General features: G+C 49.7%; 1 protein-coding gene across 1 annotated transcript in view; it reads left to right on the top strand.

Annotated features, from left to right (window-relative positions):
* Positions 1-12,377, top strand: part of P2RX3 (purinergic receptor P2X 3) — a 37,409-nt gene extending 25,032 nt beyond the window's left edge. Inside the window, exons 9-12 of the mRNA XM_003421330.4 lie at positions 10,649-10,742; positions 11,034-11,099; positions 11,683-11,760; positions 12,167-12,377. Of these exons, the coding sequence (XP_003421378.1) occupies positions 10,649-10,742; positions 11,034-11,099; positions 11,683-11,760; positions 12,167-12,280 (352 nt within the window). The 3' untranslated portion in view covers positions 12,281-12,377. The remainder of the gene's footprint in view (positions 1-10,648; positions 10,743-11,033; positions 11,100-11,682; positions 11,761-12,166) is intronic.
* Positions 12,378-18,945: the final 6,568 nt, after the last annotated feature.

Here is an 18,945-nt window from a genome sequence, read left to right as displayed (position 1 = left end):
GTTGGCCAACAAACGTAGAAGGCACACATTTATTTGTGCAAAATACAGTAATAACATTTTTAAAAAATCAACAGCAAACCATTTTTTAATGTCTGCCTTTGAGGATGATTGTTGTAGTTAGTTGTTAGTTGGTATTGAGTTGGCTCCGATTCATCAAGTACAGCAGAACAAAACGCTGCCTGGTCCCACACCATCCTCACGATCCCCAAACATGTTTGAGTCCCCTAGTTGCCTTCCCACTTTGGAGACTTATCTTCCAGCACCATATCGGACAGTATTCTGTTGTGATCCATAGGGTTTTCACTGGCTAATTTTCAGAAGTAGAATGCCAGGGCTTTCTTCCTAGTCTGTCTTAGTCCGGAAGCTCCACCGAAACCTATCCACCATGAGTGAACCCTGTTGGTATTTGAAATACAGGTGGCATAGCTTCCAGCATCATAGCAACGTGTAAGCCACCGTAGTACAACAAGTTGACAGATGAGGGGTGGTAAGGATGACTGTTGCTGCTGTTGTTACCTGCTATCAAGCCGATTCTGACTCATGGCGACCCCATGTATTCAGAGTAGAACTGTGCTACAGAGGGTTTTCAAAGCTGTGAACTTTTCAAAGCAGATTGCCAGGCCTGTCTTCCGAGGAGCCTCTAGGTGGATTCGAACCACCAACCTTTCGGCTGGTAGTAGAGCGAGTAACCGTTTCTGCGACCAGTTTCTGGAATAGGAGTAAACAAACATGGCTTCGGGCCCTTTTCTAAGGAGAGGACTCTCAGCCTGCTCTAAGGATGTTACCCCACCTTCGACGCCATGAGTCTGCCAGGAGATATTTTCCTATCAGTATGCGATCAACTGTAAAAGTGTGTTTCAGCTGGCAAAGTACTTCCCACCAGGCAAAAGCTTTGCTGAGAACACCACCTCCTTCACTTAGAAACCCAGATTCCAGGCCCAAGTTTTCCCTCACAAGTCAAACCCAGATCCCGTGAGTTTGTTGCTGTTTTTCCTGCTGCTGTAACAGCTCCGCTTCCGTGCTGTAGGAAGGAATTTCCATCACTCTAGGGGAGGCTGGATCCTTTCTAAACAGATGTCTGAGCGCTTCCAAGGGATTTGTACATCATGGTTAAAACTCGCCTCCTTTCAGCGAATGCTTATTGACTGCCAACTGCTGCAAATGTCAGCTCAGTGCAGCACAGTGCAGCTCTCCGAACAGTGGGGGCCATCCAGGGCTAAAGTCAGACTGCTCTTACAGGTAGTGAGTTTCCCTCCACTGGAGGCATCCAGACAGCGGCAGGGAAACCCCTGAGGGAGATTGTGGGGAGGACTGGAAGGTCTCTTCCAACTTCCATATTATGTCACACCCTGAGCTTTGTGGCTGATATAGATTGGGACCAGTCCCTATGTGCAAGGAATTTTTAATCTAGCGGAAATGATAAACTTGAACCCAAATAACAAAAATGTATTGCACTGGGCAAATCTGCTGCAAAATTTCTCTCTAAAGTGTCAAAAAGCAAAGATGTCACTTTGAGGACTAAGCTGCGCCTGAACCAAGCCATGATATTTTCAATCACCTCGTATGCATACAAAAGCTGGACGATGAATAAGGAAGACTGAAGAAAAATTGATGCCTTTGAATTATGGCGTTCGTGAAGAATATTGAATATAGCATAGACTGCCAGAAGAATGAACAAATCTGTCTTGGAAGAAGTACAGCCGGAATGCCTCCTAGAAGCGAGGGTGGCAAGACTTCATCTCACATATTTCGGTCATGTTATCAGGAGGGACCAATCCCTGGAGAAAGACATCATGCTTGGTAAGGTAGAGGGTCAGCAAAAAAGAGGAAGACTCTCAGTGAGATGGACTGACACAGTGGCTACAAAAATGAACTCAAACATAGCAGTGCTGTGAGGATGGCACAGGACCGGGCAGGGTTTCCTTCTGTTGTACATCGGGTTGCTATGAGTCAGAAGTGACTTGACGGCACCTAACAACAACATATATGTATACACAGTGCTGGGGCAAGCCAAGAATAATTGAGATGAAACAATGATGAAGCAGAGAGAGAACTCCAGGCTGTGGATCAGGAGACCTGGGCACCTGGGTTATGATTCAGGCTTTGCCACAAATTCTCCGTGATTTTGAACAAGTCCCATCCCCCACATGGGCCTTGGTTTCTACTCTGTGAAATGGGTTGGTTAAACATAATTGTCGTTAAGGCCCCATCAGGCTCTAAAAGTGAATTAACGCGTGTGGGTGTCTGGGGAAGGCTTGGAAACCAGGGCTGCTGAAGCCTGCACTATTATTTATAGACCTATCACATCGGAATGTCGCTTCAACCTGGCCCTGCAGAGGCACAGCTGACAAATGATTTATTATGGTAATTGACGTCTGTACTTACTCATTCTTTATCCGCTGCTGTTCGTGGTGTGAGGGAACACGCACGCATACACACACACACACACACACACACACACATCAGCTGAGCACCATCGGGCCTCAGAATTGTTCAGTTTGGTCCTGTGTTGAGAGGGTCCTGTCTGGTCACAGGATAAGTGTCTTAGTAAAGGTCCCAGGGCAGAACACACTCAGATGGTGTTTCTGAAGAAACTTACACAACAGGAACCAACAGGGAAGTTGAGGTACCCAGGGCCTAACAAATCAGAAAGCCGTTACCATCCCCAGACCTGCAGCTATGGCAGGAGGAGTGGGAGCTTGGTGAAGTCCTGGGTCCCTGGCAGGCCAGTGGCACAGACAGACACAGCCACTGGCAGAACACTGAAAAGCAGAAGGCTGTGAGGGGATAAATACCCCAGCCTCTCTCCTTCGCTCCCTTTTCCAGTGTCTGCCAGAGGGGACTGTTAAAAACCCACTGCTTTTTTTTTTTATCAATTCAATTCCAACTTCTCGGGACCCTACAGGACAGAGTAGAACTGCCCCGTAGGGTTTTCTGGGCTGTAATCTTTACAGAAGCAGAATGCCACATCTTTCTCCCACAGAGTCTCTGGTGGATTCAAATTGCCAACCTTTCGGTTAGCAGCTGTATGCTTAACCACTCCGCCAGCAGGCCTCCTTGCCAGAGGGTAATGAGGCCCATAAAGGTCAGCCTGCAGGGTGAAAAGGCTGGAGACTGGGTTTCGGGGCAAATGGAGAGCAGTGATATACCAGGTGACCAGCCTCACTTTCTTTCAAGTCTAGCCTCAGGCAGCTCCAGGCCTGCTCAGGCCCCTCCAGAGTCTTCCTCCTCTTCCCGCTCTGCGCTGCCTCCAGGCCTGCCCAGGCCTCTCTGGGCTCTGTTCCCTCCTCTGGTAGTCATGGCATCGTCATAGTCACAGCCATGCTGCGCTTTCCTCCACAGCTGAGGTGTTTTCACAGACACCAGATTAATGAGCTCCCTACCCTCTGGGGCTGCAAAGAACTCTCCTTTCTGGCTCCTCTCTTAGGGAAGTACCAGGGGCAGGGCAGGGGCTTCAGGTTCAAGCAGCCCAAGTTCAGTGCCCAGCTGTGCTCTTTGCTGGCCAGGTAGCCTGAGGACAGCTGCTGTGCTTTTCTGAGCCTCAGGTTTTCCAGTCTGTAAAATCGGGATAGTGTTGCCTAATGATCCATTGTTGTCGTTAGCTGCCATCAAGTCGACCCCAATACACGGTAACCCCATGCCCAACAGAACGAAATGCTGCCCGTGCCATCCCCATGTGATCCATGGGGTTTTCCTTGGCTGATTTTTGGAAGTAGATCTCCAGGCCTTTCTTCCTAGTCCATCTTAGTCTGGAAGCTATATTAATTGAAAGCTGTGCTCAGCTTTCACATCAGTAATTCACTTAATCCCTTCAACAACCCTACAACTATTGCTATTATCTCCATTTTACAGATACAAAAACCGAGGCTTAGAGAGGTAAAGTACTTTTCCCAAGGTCCTACAATCGAATTCAAATGGCAAAACCAGGATCAAGCCCAGGACAGTCTCATTTCAAAGCCCTGGTCAGAATCAACTGGATGGCAGTGGGTTTGATTTGGTTTGGTTTGGTTGAAAGCCACCAGCTAGGAGCCCTGGAAGGCGCAAATAGTTAAGCGCTCAGCTACAAACCAAAAGGTTGGCAGTTTGAACCCACCCAAAGGCGCCTTGGAAGAAAGGCCTGGCAATCTGCTTCTACAAGCTCACAGCCTTGAAAACACTATGGAGTGCATTTCTACTCTGCAATACACATGATTTGGAATTGACTTGATGGCAACTGGTTGGGTGTTAGAAAAGCTACCAGCTACTTTGTTGAGCTGTTGTGAGGCCTCTAGTCCAATGCTTAGCAGGCGGAGGTGCTCTGCAAACATCACGTCCTTGCTCTTTCCCCCGTTTTCCCTCCACAGGGGCTAGTTCCTGCAAGTAGCACTTACTTTCCCACCTAGCCAGCTGCCAGACCAAAGCGTTTTCTCTTTGGTAGAGGAATAGCTTCTTGTTACCACCATATACCAGCTCCACCGGTCGAATTAGGAGAATTTGGAAAAACCCAAGTCAGCCGGAGAACAACATTACTAAACTCAATCTTTGAGATGTAAAGAATCGCAGAAATTCACTTATTCTTCCAGCACACATCGACTCTGCCCCTAACTGTGGGTCTAACTCTGCCCTACTGTCCAATAGGGAAAACAGACACACAAATATTCACAACTAGATGTGACAGGCAGGGGCGGATGACCCAGTAAGCAAGGAAAGCAGGGCTTCTTTGTGCTTACTCACTTATCTGGAGTACACAATTTCGCCTTTCATCTTTGATGTGGTGAAAACACAAGTAAAATTGTGCACTATGGATTAGTAAGTAAGCACAAGTAAGCCTGTGCTTACCTTGCTTACTGGGTAATCCTTCCTTGTCAGGGACTGTAAATTTGAAAAGAGGCTTTGATTCTGTAGGAAGGTGCTGTGGGGTTGGGAGAGAGACAGATGCCAGCCATACCTAGAAGCAGAATCTTTGATGTGGTGAAAAATATGAAGCTGTTCACTACAGATGATGTAGTAAGCAAGGAAAGCACCGTGCTTACCTTGCCTACTGGATGATTTGCCCCAGTGATAGGTACTGTAGTGGAGGCCTGAACCACCACAGGTATAGGACAGGCAGCCCAGGGGGTTTGTTTCACAGCCTCAGCTCTGCACCAGTAGATCAGTTCTCTGGAGAATCACACACACACAAAAAAGAAAACCCTGATCTGTGTTGTTGTTGTTAGGTGCTGTTGAGTTGTTGCCAACTCACAGCAACCCCATGTACAACAGAACAGAACACTGCCCAGTCCTGTGCCATCCTCAAAGTCCACCGTTGCTGTTTGAGCCCATTGTTGCAGCCACCGTGTCAGTCCACCTTGTCGAGGGTCTTCTTTTTGACTGACGCTCTACTTTACCAAGCGTGATCTCCTTCTCCAGGGACTAGTCCTTCTGGATGACATGTCCAAAGTACATGAGACTAAGTCTCACCATCCTCACGTCTAAGGAGCGTTCTGGCTGTATTTCCTCCAAAACAGATTTGTTCATTCTTCTGGCAATCCATGCTATATTTAATGTTCTTCACCGACCCCGTAATTCAAAGGCATCAATTTTTCTTTGGTCTTCCTTATTCATTGTCCAGCTTTCTTTTGCATGCTTAAGAGGTGATTGAAAATACCATGGCTTGGGTCAGGCGCAAGTCCTCGAAGTGACATCTTTGCTTTTTAACACTTTAAAGAGGTCTTTTGCAACAGATTTGTCAACGCAATACCAATTTCCATGGTGTAAATACTCCACCATGGTCAGTTTCAAGCTGCAAGCGTGAAGTCGTTGAACTTGGAGCAGGGAAGGGCGTCAGCTCTGCCAGCCAGGGCAGTCAGCTCCAGAGTGCCACTGCCACTTCCCTGGGTCCATGTGCTCCAGCCCACAGCACTCTTTCAGCTTCTTCAGAAGCACTGTGTCCTCTCCCATGAAAGGGACCTGCAGTTCCCTCAGCCTGGAAAGCTGCCCGCACCCCTGGCCTTCTTGCCTTCTGACTCCCCATCCTTCAAGTCTCAGCTTTAGTGTCACTTTCATATGGAAGACTTCCTTGACCCCCTACCCCTCAAAAATCCATTGTCATCAAGTTGATTCTGACTCATGGTGACCCCATGTGTTATAAAGCAGAACTGCTCCAGAAGGTTTTCTTGGCTTTAATCTTTATGTAAGCAGATCGCCAGGCCTTTCTTTTGCAGCACCCCTGGGTAGGTTCGACCTGCCAACCTTTAGGTTGGTAATCAAGTGTAAACCATTTGGCACCCAGGACCTTCCTTGACCCTCCTGCCTAGGCCTGATGTCTTCACTAAATATGTTCTTAGAATATTCCTCTCTATCGCAGCCCTTATCTCTGATGCGATCATGTGGTTGATTGATATTTCTCTCCCTCTCATGAGAGTACCCCACCCTTGTACCCATTGCCATCGAATCAATTCCGATTCATAGTGGCCCTATAGGACAAAGCAGAATCGCCCCATAGGGTTTCCAAGGCTGTAATATTTATGGAAGCCGGCTGCCACATCTTTCTCCCACGGAGTGGCTGGTGGGTTCAAACTGCTAACCTTTCAGTTAGCAGCCAAGCATTTAACCACTTCGCCACCAGGGCTCCCTCATGAAAGCAGAGGTCACCAATGTATCAGTTGTGCTGGCACAGTGCCTGGCATAGGGCAGGTGTACTCTACCTACTTTGAATGTTGAATGAATGAGAGGCCATCTGAGCTGGGCTCTAGTGGAGGGCTAGGAGTTTGCAAGATGGAGAAGACAAAGAGGGCATTCTGGGAGAGGGGAACAGCAGGGGCCAAGGCACAAAAGTCTACGTCTATGAAGTGCATTCAGGAAGTACAGGAAGGCGGGTAGTGGGGTGTGGCTAGAACTTGAGGTGCATAGCAGGAAGGAGGTTTCTGCCCATGAGGCAAGGAAGGTGGACTTGGCCAGGTTGTGGGGGGGCTTATGTTCCAGGCCAGGGCATTTAATGGAGACGTCATTCTCACCAACCCCATTTTCCAGCCAAGAAAAACCAAAGTTGGAGAGGTAAGAATCAGAGGACTTGGGAAAAATCAGGGCCTGGACTTGGTGTAGCTCAGCGCTTTCCTTTTTCAGATAAGAGGAGTAGAGGTCCCTCCTCTGACACGGTATATGTCCCCAGGGACTAGAACCTGTGTGTCCTGTTCTTTTCCCAGCTAATGACTCTGGGTACTGAGACCCACCTGGCAAATGCAACAGAACCCCAAGCTGGAGACCTGAAAGAAACGAGCCAGGACCCAGCAGAAATCAGGCAGCAAAAGGAGCAATTGGCAGTACTGGTTAAATGTGTGTGGGGTCTGAAATCTGGGTTGGAATCCCAGCTTTTTAGTCTATTGGTTTTGTGACCTTAGACAAGTTGCTTAACCTCTCTGCCTGGATTCCTCATCTGTAAAATGGGAGTGGCAGCAGTGCTTAATTCCATGGGGTTGCTGTGAGGGTTAGATGATTTAATACATGTAAATCACTTACCACAGTGCCCAGCACATGGTAAGCACTCAATGAATGTTGGCTGCTGTTGTTCCTAGTATTATTGTCTCCAGGAGGCAGAATGGTGTGATGGTTAGGGCTGTGGGCACTGGAGGCAAATGACCCTGATGGCGCTACTTTCTAACCACGTGAGCTACTAAGCCTCAGTTTCCTTCTCTGTGAAATGAACATGATGAGACCTACCTCAGAGATTGTTGTGGGGATTAAATGAGGCCAACATGGAAATCTACCAGCATGATGCCTGGCCCACAGCAAGTATTAGGCAATGTAGATATTACTATTTCATTTTATCCTTATCTTAGGATAAGAAAGAAAAAAAAAACAGTAAACCGTATCAGTTGCTGTCAAGTTGACCCCGACTCATGGTGACCCAGCGTGTGTCAGAGTAGAACTGTGCTCCTTTCTCCTGAGGTACCTCTGAGTGGACCCAAAAGGGAATATATTTAGAACAGTGATTATGCTGGGTACCATCTCATATCATCCACCCCACAGCTCTTTTTACTCACATTTTTCAGCTGAGGTAAAAATCTCAGAGAAGTTGCTCAAGGTCAAAATCTAGTTAATGGCAGCCCTGGGAACCAAACCCATATCTCCTAGGACTTTCCTAGAGGGCTTATTCCTAGAAATATAGCATCATGAGCCCTCACTGTCCAATCCTGAAGGACACCTCAGTTTTAATTCATTGTGTGGCCTTCAGCAAATCACTAAGCCTCAGTTTTCTCAGCTATAAAACTATGGGATTTTTGTAACAGTCAGGATTGTTGTTGTGGTTATTAGCTGTTATGGAGTCAGCCCCTGATGAATGGCGTATTGGCTCAGTCTCCCCTAGGTCCTCAGTTACTCTCAGAGCTGATCATCAGGTAAGGAAAGAGAGAGCATGAAGAAGGTCCACTGCTCTCAACCACCTCAGCCTGCAAGCACCAACCCTCGCTTCCATTCACATTCCGTTAGCAAGAACAAGTTACGGGGCCCCATTAGATGCAAGGGGGCAGGGAAATATGGCCTAGCCACATGCCAAGACTTATCTTCTGATAACTCTGACTTTGGAGACCAAGAAGCCAGTCTCTGCCACAGTGGTGGGCCAGCTTCCAAGATCTCCACCAGCCACACTGGGAGATCAGAAGTCCTGGGTCCTTCCCCTGTCTGTAGCCTGGGCCCTCCCTCTCCCAGAGTTCTGTTCCTCCACCCTCCCGCCCGCCCGCCTGCCTGCCTGGGAGGAGAACCAGCCTTGCCAAGCCTCCTCCGAGGGTGGGTGGGTGGTGAGATAATGATCTTACCATACTTATTGCCTCTTGGAAGGCAGGTGCTGGAGAAAAACCAAGTCCACTTTGATTTTTCTCCCTGTTCCCTTCACATTCCTTCCCTGGATAAATTTAGCCAGCCCTCGCTTTGAACGCCAGTGCCCAGGATGCAGACTTTTTGTTCTCCGAGTCGATGGCAGAGCATTTTTCCTGGTGACAGCCTTGGCCCCGGGAAAGCAGTCTTCAAGATGCCAGGCCTGCCCCAAACATCTGTGACCTGTCCTCCCACCGCTTCGCAGCCCCATGGGCATCAGTTGCCACCTCTCTGAGACAAGGGACCGAGTTCACCAATGTCGGAGACAGAACACAGAACGGCTTTCAGATCTTACAGAGTCCCTGGGTGGTACGAATGATTAGAAGCCAAAACCAAAACCAAACCGTTGCTGTCGAGTTGATTCGACTTACGGCGTGCATCACTGAGTAGAGCTACTCCATGAGGTTTTCTCGACTGTAATCTTTTTGGAAGCAGATTGCCAGGCCTTTCTTCCATGGCCCTGCTGAGTAGGCTTGACCACCAATCTTTAGGTGCCAAAGACTAATACAATTTAAACCTAGGTCCAGCACTTACTGTGAAGCTAGAGGCAAGTCCCTTTGCCACCACAGGCATCTTCAAGATAGGAGTGTGGACGCCCACGTGATGGTGAGAATTAAATGTGACGATTCTTATAAATGCCCCCAGCACGGTGCCTGACACTCAGCGGCGGAGACAGGGAAGGTATGGCAGAACAAGCCTTGGACTTGGACAAATCTAGGGACAAGTCACTTAACTCTCTTGGAGCCTGATGTGAAAAACAGACCAGTCACATCCCACAGGCCTGTTGCAAGGGTGAAATGAGATGAGGCTCCTGAATGTCCCAGGCTGGTACGCATGGTTAATGCACTGGGCAATTAGCCAAAAAGCTAGAGGTCCCAGACCACCCAGAGGCACCTCACAAGAAAAGCCTGGCATTCTACTTCTGAAAAATTAGCCACTGAAAACCTTATGGAGCACAGTTCTATTCCTACACACATCGGGCTGCCGTGCATCAACTCAGCAGCAACTGGTTTATCAATGTAAATGTATTCTGCAGTGATAATATCAGCCAGCATCAGCAAACAATTCCCGAGTGCTTGCTGTGTTCCAGGTACCGTTCTAAATACCTGATGTGTGTGCTTTCATTCAGATCTCATGACGATCCTATGAAGCAGGTCTTTTATATTATCCCCACTCACAGATTTGGAATTGAGATTCAGAGAGGTTGAGTAACTGGCCCAGGGTTGCACAACCAGAAGTGGCCGAGCCGGGATTTGAACCCAGGTGGGCTGAGGAGCCTGGGGACTTGGGGGAGGCCTGCAGTGATGTGCTGGGACACCCAGACAGACAGAGCTTAAGACATTTGGAGTCCAGCAGTTGTTCAAACTTTAGTACACATCAGAACCATTTAGGAAGATTATTTAAAAGGCAGGTTCCTGGGCTCTACCCAGAGATGCCTATTCAATGGGTTTAGGGTGGGGCCTGGGAATCTGCCTTTTTAATAAGATCCATGCAGGGGGTCGGAGCCCTGGTGGTGCAGTGGTTAAGAGCTACGGCTGCTAACCAAAAGGTGGGCAGTTCAAATCCACCAGCTGCTCTTTGGAAACTCTATGGGGCAGTTCTACTTTGCCCTATAGGGTCGCTGTGAGTCGGAATCGACTTGACAGCAACGGGTTTACGGGATGCAGGGGGTCAGCTGACCACACAGGGGTACTGTAGCAGGTGTATCACCAAGCCATCAGTAAGGGCTGATGAATCACAGGACTCTAGAAGACCCTGAAGGTTTGGGTGGAAGGGATGTGAACCCACAGCAGGACCCCCTTTCGCCTCTGGCCTCCAGGTTTGCCAAGTACTACAAGATGGAGAATGGCAGCGAGTACCGCACACTCCTGAAGGCTTTTGGCATCCGCTTTGATGTACTGGTGTATGGGAACGTGAGTGCTTGGGCCGGGCAATGGGCTGCACAGGCCGGTGACACGGAACAGCTCCTGGGCCCTGAAGGGGGTCTTCTGGGGGCAGAGTTCTACCACTGACCAATTCTGAGATCCTTGGTTGATCACATCTCCCAGCTCCTCACCTGTACCATAAAGACATGGGACCTGCTGACCTACCCAGAACCCCTCCAACTTCATAGTCTCTGGGGCTGGGAGTCCAAGTTCAACCCCAGGCCCCCGGGCCACCCTGCTACACCTCTGCCCACTCACTTTGGTCTTTGTGCACATTAGGCTGGCAAGTTCAACATCATCCCCACCATCATCAGTGCTGTGGCAGCCTTTACCTCCGTGGGAGTGGTGAGTTCAGGAGGCCAGAGAGCGTGGGGCCCAGAGTTCAGCTCCGGGGCCCAGGCTGGCACAAGTGGGAGGGGAGTGAGTGGGGTAAGTCCTGTTTCTGCCTAGAAGTGAAAGTCCAACCCCTTGGCAAGTGCTTCAGTCTCCACCTCCTCCCTCCTGCGTCAGCCTTGGCTTGAACACCTCCAGTCACGGAGAGCTCACCACCTCCCGAAGCAACCTCTCCATTTTCAGGAGGCTCCAACTGTTATGAGTCCCTGTTTCTCACTGTGAAGGTGCTGGAGGAGGCTCCAAGGTGTCCATACACCTGAGAAGCCTGGATGAGGAACAGAGCCTGGCTGGCAAGGCTGGAACATAGCCCCTCTCCCCAGGGACTTCTGCTGTCATGTCCCCCTCCACATTCATGGTTTGGGGTCACCCCAGGAGCTGGGAAGGCGGGTTTTGAAGACATTCTACAGGACTCGCCCCAGACCCTTTTGCATGCTGTCTGCCCAAGGGAAGTCCTGCCTGCTGCCCACACCTCCCTGCCACCATGCTCCACCCACCCCGGGCGGCCCTCCAGCCCACCCTGCCTCTCCTCTTCCAGGGGACTGTCCTCTGTGACATCATCCTGCTCAACTTCCTCAAGGGGGCCGACCAGTACAAAGCGAAGAAGTTTGAGGAGGTGAGCATGCAGAAAGGGGGCTAGACCCAGGGGCCATCTGTAGCTCACCTGTCGGGTTCTGAAAGGGAGTTGATTGGGCCTCAATGCATATTTGGGGTACAGACCAGAGGTGGTTTGGCCAAGACTGGGCTCTGCAGAGACATGCTGGGGCTCTGTGGGTCACTGCTGTCAACATCCCCACACGCTCATCATCTTTTCACCACCTCTGGGCCAGAGCAGACCCTACTGTGGATTGGCTCAGGTTTCTGTGTTCCCCCAAGGCATGTGGAAAGTGTCTTGGGAGCACACAACTTGCTCTAGCTCCCTGTTGTCCAGGCCGTGGGCCCCCACTGCCATGTCTGGCAATGGGGTCCCATGGGAGAGCCTTGCCCATAGAGCATGATAATGCCAGCCCTTCTGCCTGCAGGTGAATGAGACGATGCTGAAGGTCGCAGCCTCAGCCAACCCAGTGTACCCCAGCGACCAGACCACAGAGGAGAAGCAGTCCACAGACTCAGGGGCCTACTCCATCGGCCACTAGTGCCTCTTCCCGGGGCCCCATTCTCACCCTAGGGCTCCAGGCCTCCACAGGGAACCTCACCTGGGCAGGGGGAGAGGTGAGAGGCCTCATTTCCACTGTTGACCCCATGAGGCCGCAGCCGTGACCCAGGTGTCCAGGCCTCCCAATGCTCTGGCAGACAGGTTACGCTCCCTGCTGAGACCTCAGTCGCACCCTCACCCCTTACCTTGCCCCTACCTGCTTCCCAGGACCCCAGGCAGCAGCACCTGAACTGTCCCCATTTCACAGAGTATCTAATGAGATAATAATAGCAATGGTGAATGGCCACAAGAGCCTACAAGGCCCAGGCACTTTCACACACATTATCTCATTTAATCCTTAGAATAATCCTACCAGGTAGATACTAGTGCCCCCTGTTTTGAAGATAAACTATGGCTTAGAGAAACTGAGTAATTTTAGAAAGACCACACAGCCAGGGATTGAGAGAGCTGGGATTTGAACCCAAGTCTGTCTGACTCTATTGCTTGAGAGAAGGATGAACTCCCAGGGGCATCCGCCTCTGCTGCTTCCGCGTCCTCCACCCCAACCACAGCCAAGTCCACCTCAGCCACGAGCAAGCCCACTGCAACCACAACTTAGTCCACCTCAACCACGACTAAGTCCACCCCGACCACGACTAAGTCCACCCCAACCACAGCCAAGTCCACCTCAACCACGAGCAAGCCCACTGCAACCACAACTTAGTCAACCTCAACCACGACTAAGTCCACCCCGACCACGACTAAGTCCACCCCAACCACAGCCAAGTCCACCTCAACCACGAGCAAGCCCACTGCAACCACAACTTAGTCAACCTCAACCACGACTAAGTCCACCCCGACCACGACTAAGTCCACCCCAACCACGACTAAGTCCACCCCGACTGTGACCAAGTCCACCCCAGCCACAACTACGTCCACCCTGACCACAACCAAGTCCATCCCAACCACGACCAAGTCCACCCCAACCACAGCTTAGCCCACCCCAACCACAACTAAGTCCACCCCGACCAAGACCAAGTCCACCCAGCCACGACCAAGTCCACCCCAGCCATAACTAAGTCCACCCCAGCCACAACCAAGTCCGCCCAGCCACAACCAAGTTCATCAAGCCACAACTAAGTCTACCCTAACCATGGCTAAGTCCAATCCGACCATGGCTTAGTCCACCCTGACCACAACTAAGTCCACCCTGATCACGACTAAGTCCACTCCAATTGTGGCTGAGTCCATCTCAACCACAACTAAGTGCAGCTTATTGAAGAGTAGCCCATGCTTTCCCCAGGAGCTCAGACCCCACCTGAGGGGGACCCGTTAGACAGCAGCGTGGGGTCCCATCTCTGACTTGGAGGTCCCAACTTTAGGATGAAAAAGGAGGACTACAGGATCCTAATAAGGTGGCCAGGTTTATAATGTGAGAAGCTAAGTGGGCCACGAAAACCCTCTTGTCCAACCCTCTTGTTGACAGAAGAGCAAACTGAGGCCAGTGAGGGGAAACCACTTGTCCAGTGCCACATAGCTAGGAGCCAAAAGAACTCAGGCGTCCTCTCTCTCAGGGAAGGAGGCCAGAACAGAAGCATCCAGGGCAGCCCTGCCTCCATTTCCAGACTCCCCCTACCCCTTCCTGGGCTCCCCTGCAGTGAGGGGCCCAGAAAACTCACCCAGGCAGAGCTTGAGAGCTGACCCAGGCTTCTGAGGACAGAGGTATACACAATACGGGGGACATTTAAAAAAATAATCCGAAGTCAGGTATCTATTGAAAAATCATCCAAAATCAGATATTGGAAGGGGCTCATACAAGTGAGTGACTCTGAAATTTACATTTCATTAACTTCACTTCATTAAGATAATGAAGCTAACTTCATTAGCTTAACTTGAAAGGGCTACTCATCCACGTGATTGTGAGGTCTCAGCAGAAACAGAGCTGCACTGTGGATGGAGGGTGGATCCCACAGCAGAAGGTACAGGGAAATGGGGGAAGGGGACGGCAAGTGGGCACTTGTAGAGGCCTCACGCCAATGATACCCACTCAGGGCGGAGAAGGGGTAAGGCCCCCACACACTGCCCGTCACTTCTCCCTCACTCTGCCTTCACCCAGAGCCCCATCTTTGAGGTGCTGAGATAGTATCTCCCCAGGGTCAGCCTCGGTCAGAACTCCAGGCTTCCCTTCTCCAGCAGAGGCATCAGTGAAGCAGCACCTCGGTTCCAAACTTGGAGTCCCACGGGGCATCCCTGGTGAGTCCAGATCTCAGGAGGCCAGGCTGGGACTGGGCCACCGGACTGTTGTCTGATAAGGAGATTGAGGTAGCTGTGTCATGGAAGGAGCTTCTTTCCTAAACCCTGCTTGTCCTCCTGAACCTGCCAGCAAGTGTGTGAACTCTTGTGTGTGAGCCCGAGGTTGTCTTCCGCTCCTCTGAACTAACTTCCCACTTCTGTGTGCTAGACTTTGGGTTAATATCAGTGGTACCAACAACAGCTAACTTGTTGCATCATGGTTACTCAGCATAATCGCCGACACAATCACATGGACCCTCACACCAACCCTGGTGAGGCTGCCACTGTTGGGTATTTATCTTGTTTGATAGAACGAGAAGTTTACAGTACATGGAAATTAGAACTGGAGCCCATGCTCATTCTTAACACTGCTTCTTTGATTACTCAACATGAAAGCTACCATTTATTGATTCAGCCAAGCAGTGGGCTAAAGGCATTACATGCATTGTCTAATTCAACCCTCATTTTATGGAAGAAGAAACTGAGGCTTAGTAAGGTCTTGACTGGGACTTGAACACAGGGCTTCATGACTCAGGAGTCTGGGATCTTGACCCCTGTGCTGTATTTGGGGACATCAGAACATTTGCTGGCACCTCTTTTTCTATACGTCCTATTAGTTGATAGACTGGGCTTTACTGCAGCAACAAGTAAACTCCATCTCGAGGTTTAATAAAGCAAAGCAGGTCAGACTGCCCCCACCATCTGGTAGCTATGCCATGTGAGACACATGGACTTCCAGATCACTGGCGGGGAAACAGAACTGGAGAATCATGGGGAATCACTTGAAGGCCAAGCCTGGAACTGGCTTCCATCACTTCCAATCATATTTCATTGGCCAGAACTCAGTTGCATGCTGCAGAGCCCAGTTTTACAGCAAGGGATCCTGGGAAATATAGTCTTTCTGGGTCCCAAGGAAGAGAAAATGGTGGACACAGCACTGTCTCTGCTTCATTACCTCCTTTTCAATGGCTGCTTTTTTCTACCATGTCCACCAAGAGTTCCACACACCTTTCTCTTCTGTGTCCCTTCTCACAAAACCTTGTTTTTAGCAAGCTCCCAACCAATCTCTTGGAGTATTAAAAGATCACAGTCTCAGGAGTTTGTTCTCCCAAGAGCAGTTGCTTTCTGATCAAGGGCTGTTCAAGATTCACAGGCCAAAGGAATGAATATATAATGGTTGAATTCTAAACCCAGGAACAGACTGTGGGAGATTTGAAGGACAATGGTCTTATCTACTCTTGCCTACTTCAAGCAAGTTTCAGCCTGAAGGTGGCTGAGTGTCCCCGCCTTCTCCTCTCTGTCTTTATCCCTGGTGTTGGCTGTGAGGATGTTGGATTACTGGGTCTGACTAGAACCAGTTCCCTAGTAGGGAGCTAAGTGGAGGCTATAAAGGCGGACTCATTTTTAGCCATTGCTCTGAGATACCAGTCCCAAGAGGTGCCTATGGAGAGCTTGCCTTCCTGCCTATCCTTTCCCACCCCCACAGCCAGTTTCCACTGTTCTTTCAGAAGCAGAGCATTTGGGATTGGCTCACTGCAGTGTTAACCAGCGAGAGCAGGAACCTGGGTGGGTTCTGACTCCCAGGAGCTCCCCTTCCTAGCCCCAGCATTGGTGAAGGTCATTGCAATGCCAGGACCCCTTCTTCTGTTGCCAGAGGCCTGTCCATGTTCAAGGGCCTCATCCCTGCTGTTTCTTCACCACCCTCTTCCCCACCCCCCACCCTGGGTTCCCCAGTCCTGTCCTGTTCACCCAACTTCAGCACCCTTAGAAACAAAGCACATCTGGGCAAACTGTTCCTTTTATTCCCAAAACTCCAATCCCATCAGACGCCTGTACAGATACACACACATACACACACAAACATAGACCTGTATCTACATATGCTCAGATATACACTGACACGTATGCCTCCTGTCTTAGATACTTGGTGCTGCTACAAGAAATTCCACAAGTTGATGGCTTTAAACAAGCAGAAATTTACTCTTTCACAGTTTAGGAGGCTAGAAGTCCAACTTCAGGGCGCCAGCTCCAAGGGAAGGCTTTCTGTCTCTGTCAGCTCTGGGGGAAGGTCCCAGTCATCAATCTTCCCCTGGCCTAGGAACTTCTCAGAACAGGGACCCCAGGTCTAAAGGATACATTCCACTCCCGGCCCTTCTTTCTTGATGGTATGAGATTCCTTCTCCTCTCTGCTCAAGTCTCTTTTTTATATCTCAAAGAAATTGACTCAAAACACAGCCCAAACCTCTGGATATATCAGAGAGGTTAAGATTTACAACACATAAGATAATCACATCACAAAATGGTAGACAGACACCCAATACCGGGAATCATGGCCCAGCCAAGTTGGCCCACGTTTTTTTGTGGGGGAGGGGGAGGGACAATTCAATCCAAAACACCCTCACACACTGGTCAAAACACAGAGGTATACACACAGGTTCAGGCATGTCGTCGTCGTTAGTAGTCATCAGATTGACTCATGGCGACCCCATGTGTGCAAAGTAGAACTGAGCTTCATAGGGTTTTCAAGGCTGAGGCCTTTTGGAAGCAGACCATCAGGCCTATCTTCTGAGGCACCTCTGGGTAGGTTTGAATTGCCAACTCTTCAGCTAGTAGCCGAGCGCCTAACCGTTTATGCCTTCCAGGCACTCCTTCGATTCAGACAGGTAAGGGTGCAGAGCTTGACAGGGACATACACATTCACAGACGTACACAGACGCACAGGCACATCAGGAAATGCACAGTGCACAGGAGCGTGTAACACACCCAAGTACACACTGACTCATACAGATCTGTACACATTTATATGCACATTCATATATCTGTACATAGATTCACAAGTACACAGATATCCACGTGTATACAAAGATTGACTAACATGTACACACCAGCACTAACATATACACACATGTACACGTGCACACACAGAAATACTTGGGTGTCCTCCCTGGGCCCCATGGACAGTTATAGGCTCAGGAAGTCTCCCTCACAGATATGCTCTCTCCCACAAGCTCAGGCTCTGGCCCTCTTAATATGGTCTAGGGTCTGAGCTTCCTGCCTCATCTACCCCAAATCCTGCCTGGGGCCTAGCACCCCACCAAAACAAAGTTAAAGCAACAACCATTTTCTCTTTCAATGTTCCCAGGGCCAGAGAAATTGGGGTGAGGGGAAGAGAGAAGAGCTGAGGCTTAGGCTGTAGATGTGGGAGTGGGAGCCACACCCCTACCAGACATGCTGACTTTGACCCCAAACCCCTAGTGTGGGAGGCAGCTCCCTTCTGAGAGTATTGTCGCTCCTTAGATGTGGAAACCCTGGGTATAAGGGTTACAAGATACAGCTGCTAACCAAAAGGTTGGCAGTTCGAATCTACCAGGTGCTCCTTGGGAACTCTATGGGGCAGTTCTACTCTGTCCTGTAGGGTCACTATGAGTCAGAATCGACTGGTCCGCAATGGATTTGGTCCTGGTTTGATTTAGAGGTGGGTTGGGAATGGGGGAGGAAGAAACAGCCACCCTCCTGAGAGTGGACTTGGGCACACATCTCAAAAGAAGCTGGGTCCAAGGCTCAACACTTGGTCTTTATTCACCTGGAGAAGCAGGAAGAGGGAGAGTCAGGAATAGGAGGAGGAGATGGAATGTGCAGCTAATTATCTCCACGAACAGCTGCCTCCTTTGCTATGAGACCAGAAGACCTGGGTAGTGCCTGGGTACCATTACTGACTTACTTCCATAGAAGAATTCTGATCAAAAGGGGGAAGGAAAGTGCAGAATAGAATTTCAGGTTCTCATGGACTCCAGACTTTCTGAAGCTATGGAAGGTGGATGAACCCCTGAAATGATTGCCCTGAGATAATCTTAAACCTTAAACCAAAAATATCACCAGAAGTCATCTTAAAACGGAATAATTGTCTAGCTTAACCAGTAAAGAAGGGTCTGCCTTGAGCACTATGCTCTTTTAAGAACTATACATATGGATCAAATTGACAACAGCACCTGGAAGGATTAGATAAGAACTTAGAGGGCTGTGACTTGATGTTAATGAGGGAGGAACAGCTCAGAAAAGGAGGGTAGGAATGGTTGCACAACTCGAAGAATGTAAGCCATGTCGCTAAATTGTACGTGTAGAAACTCTTGAATTAGTGTATGTCTTGCTGTGTATATTCTCAACAACAGCAAGCTAAATAAAATTTAGGAAAAAAAAATGCTGGGGCTTTGAGCTTTCCCATAGGGTGCTGAGAGAATGGGAAATGGGGCCAGGATAGAGGAGCAGGCTGGCCCCAGACGGTATTCTTTCTCCCCCTTCCACGTGGTGTCGTCCAGGTGGATCTCAATGCTCCACCCCAATCGTGAATCAGCTCTATCAACTCCTCTTTGGAAA

This window comes from Loxodonta africana, chromosome 7 (genome assembly GCF_030014295.1).
Source record: "Loxodonta africana isolate mLoxAfr1 chromosome 7, mLoxAfr1.hap2, whole genome shotgun sequence".
Lineage (NCBI taxonomy): Eukaryota > Metazoa > Chordata > Mammalia > Proboscidea > Elephantidae > Loxodonta > Loxodonta africana.
Note: the sequence above shows the minus strand (reverse complement) of the source record. Positions and strands in the feature narration are given on the sequence as shown.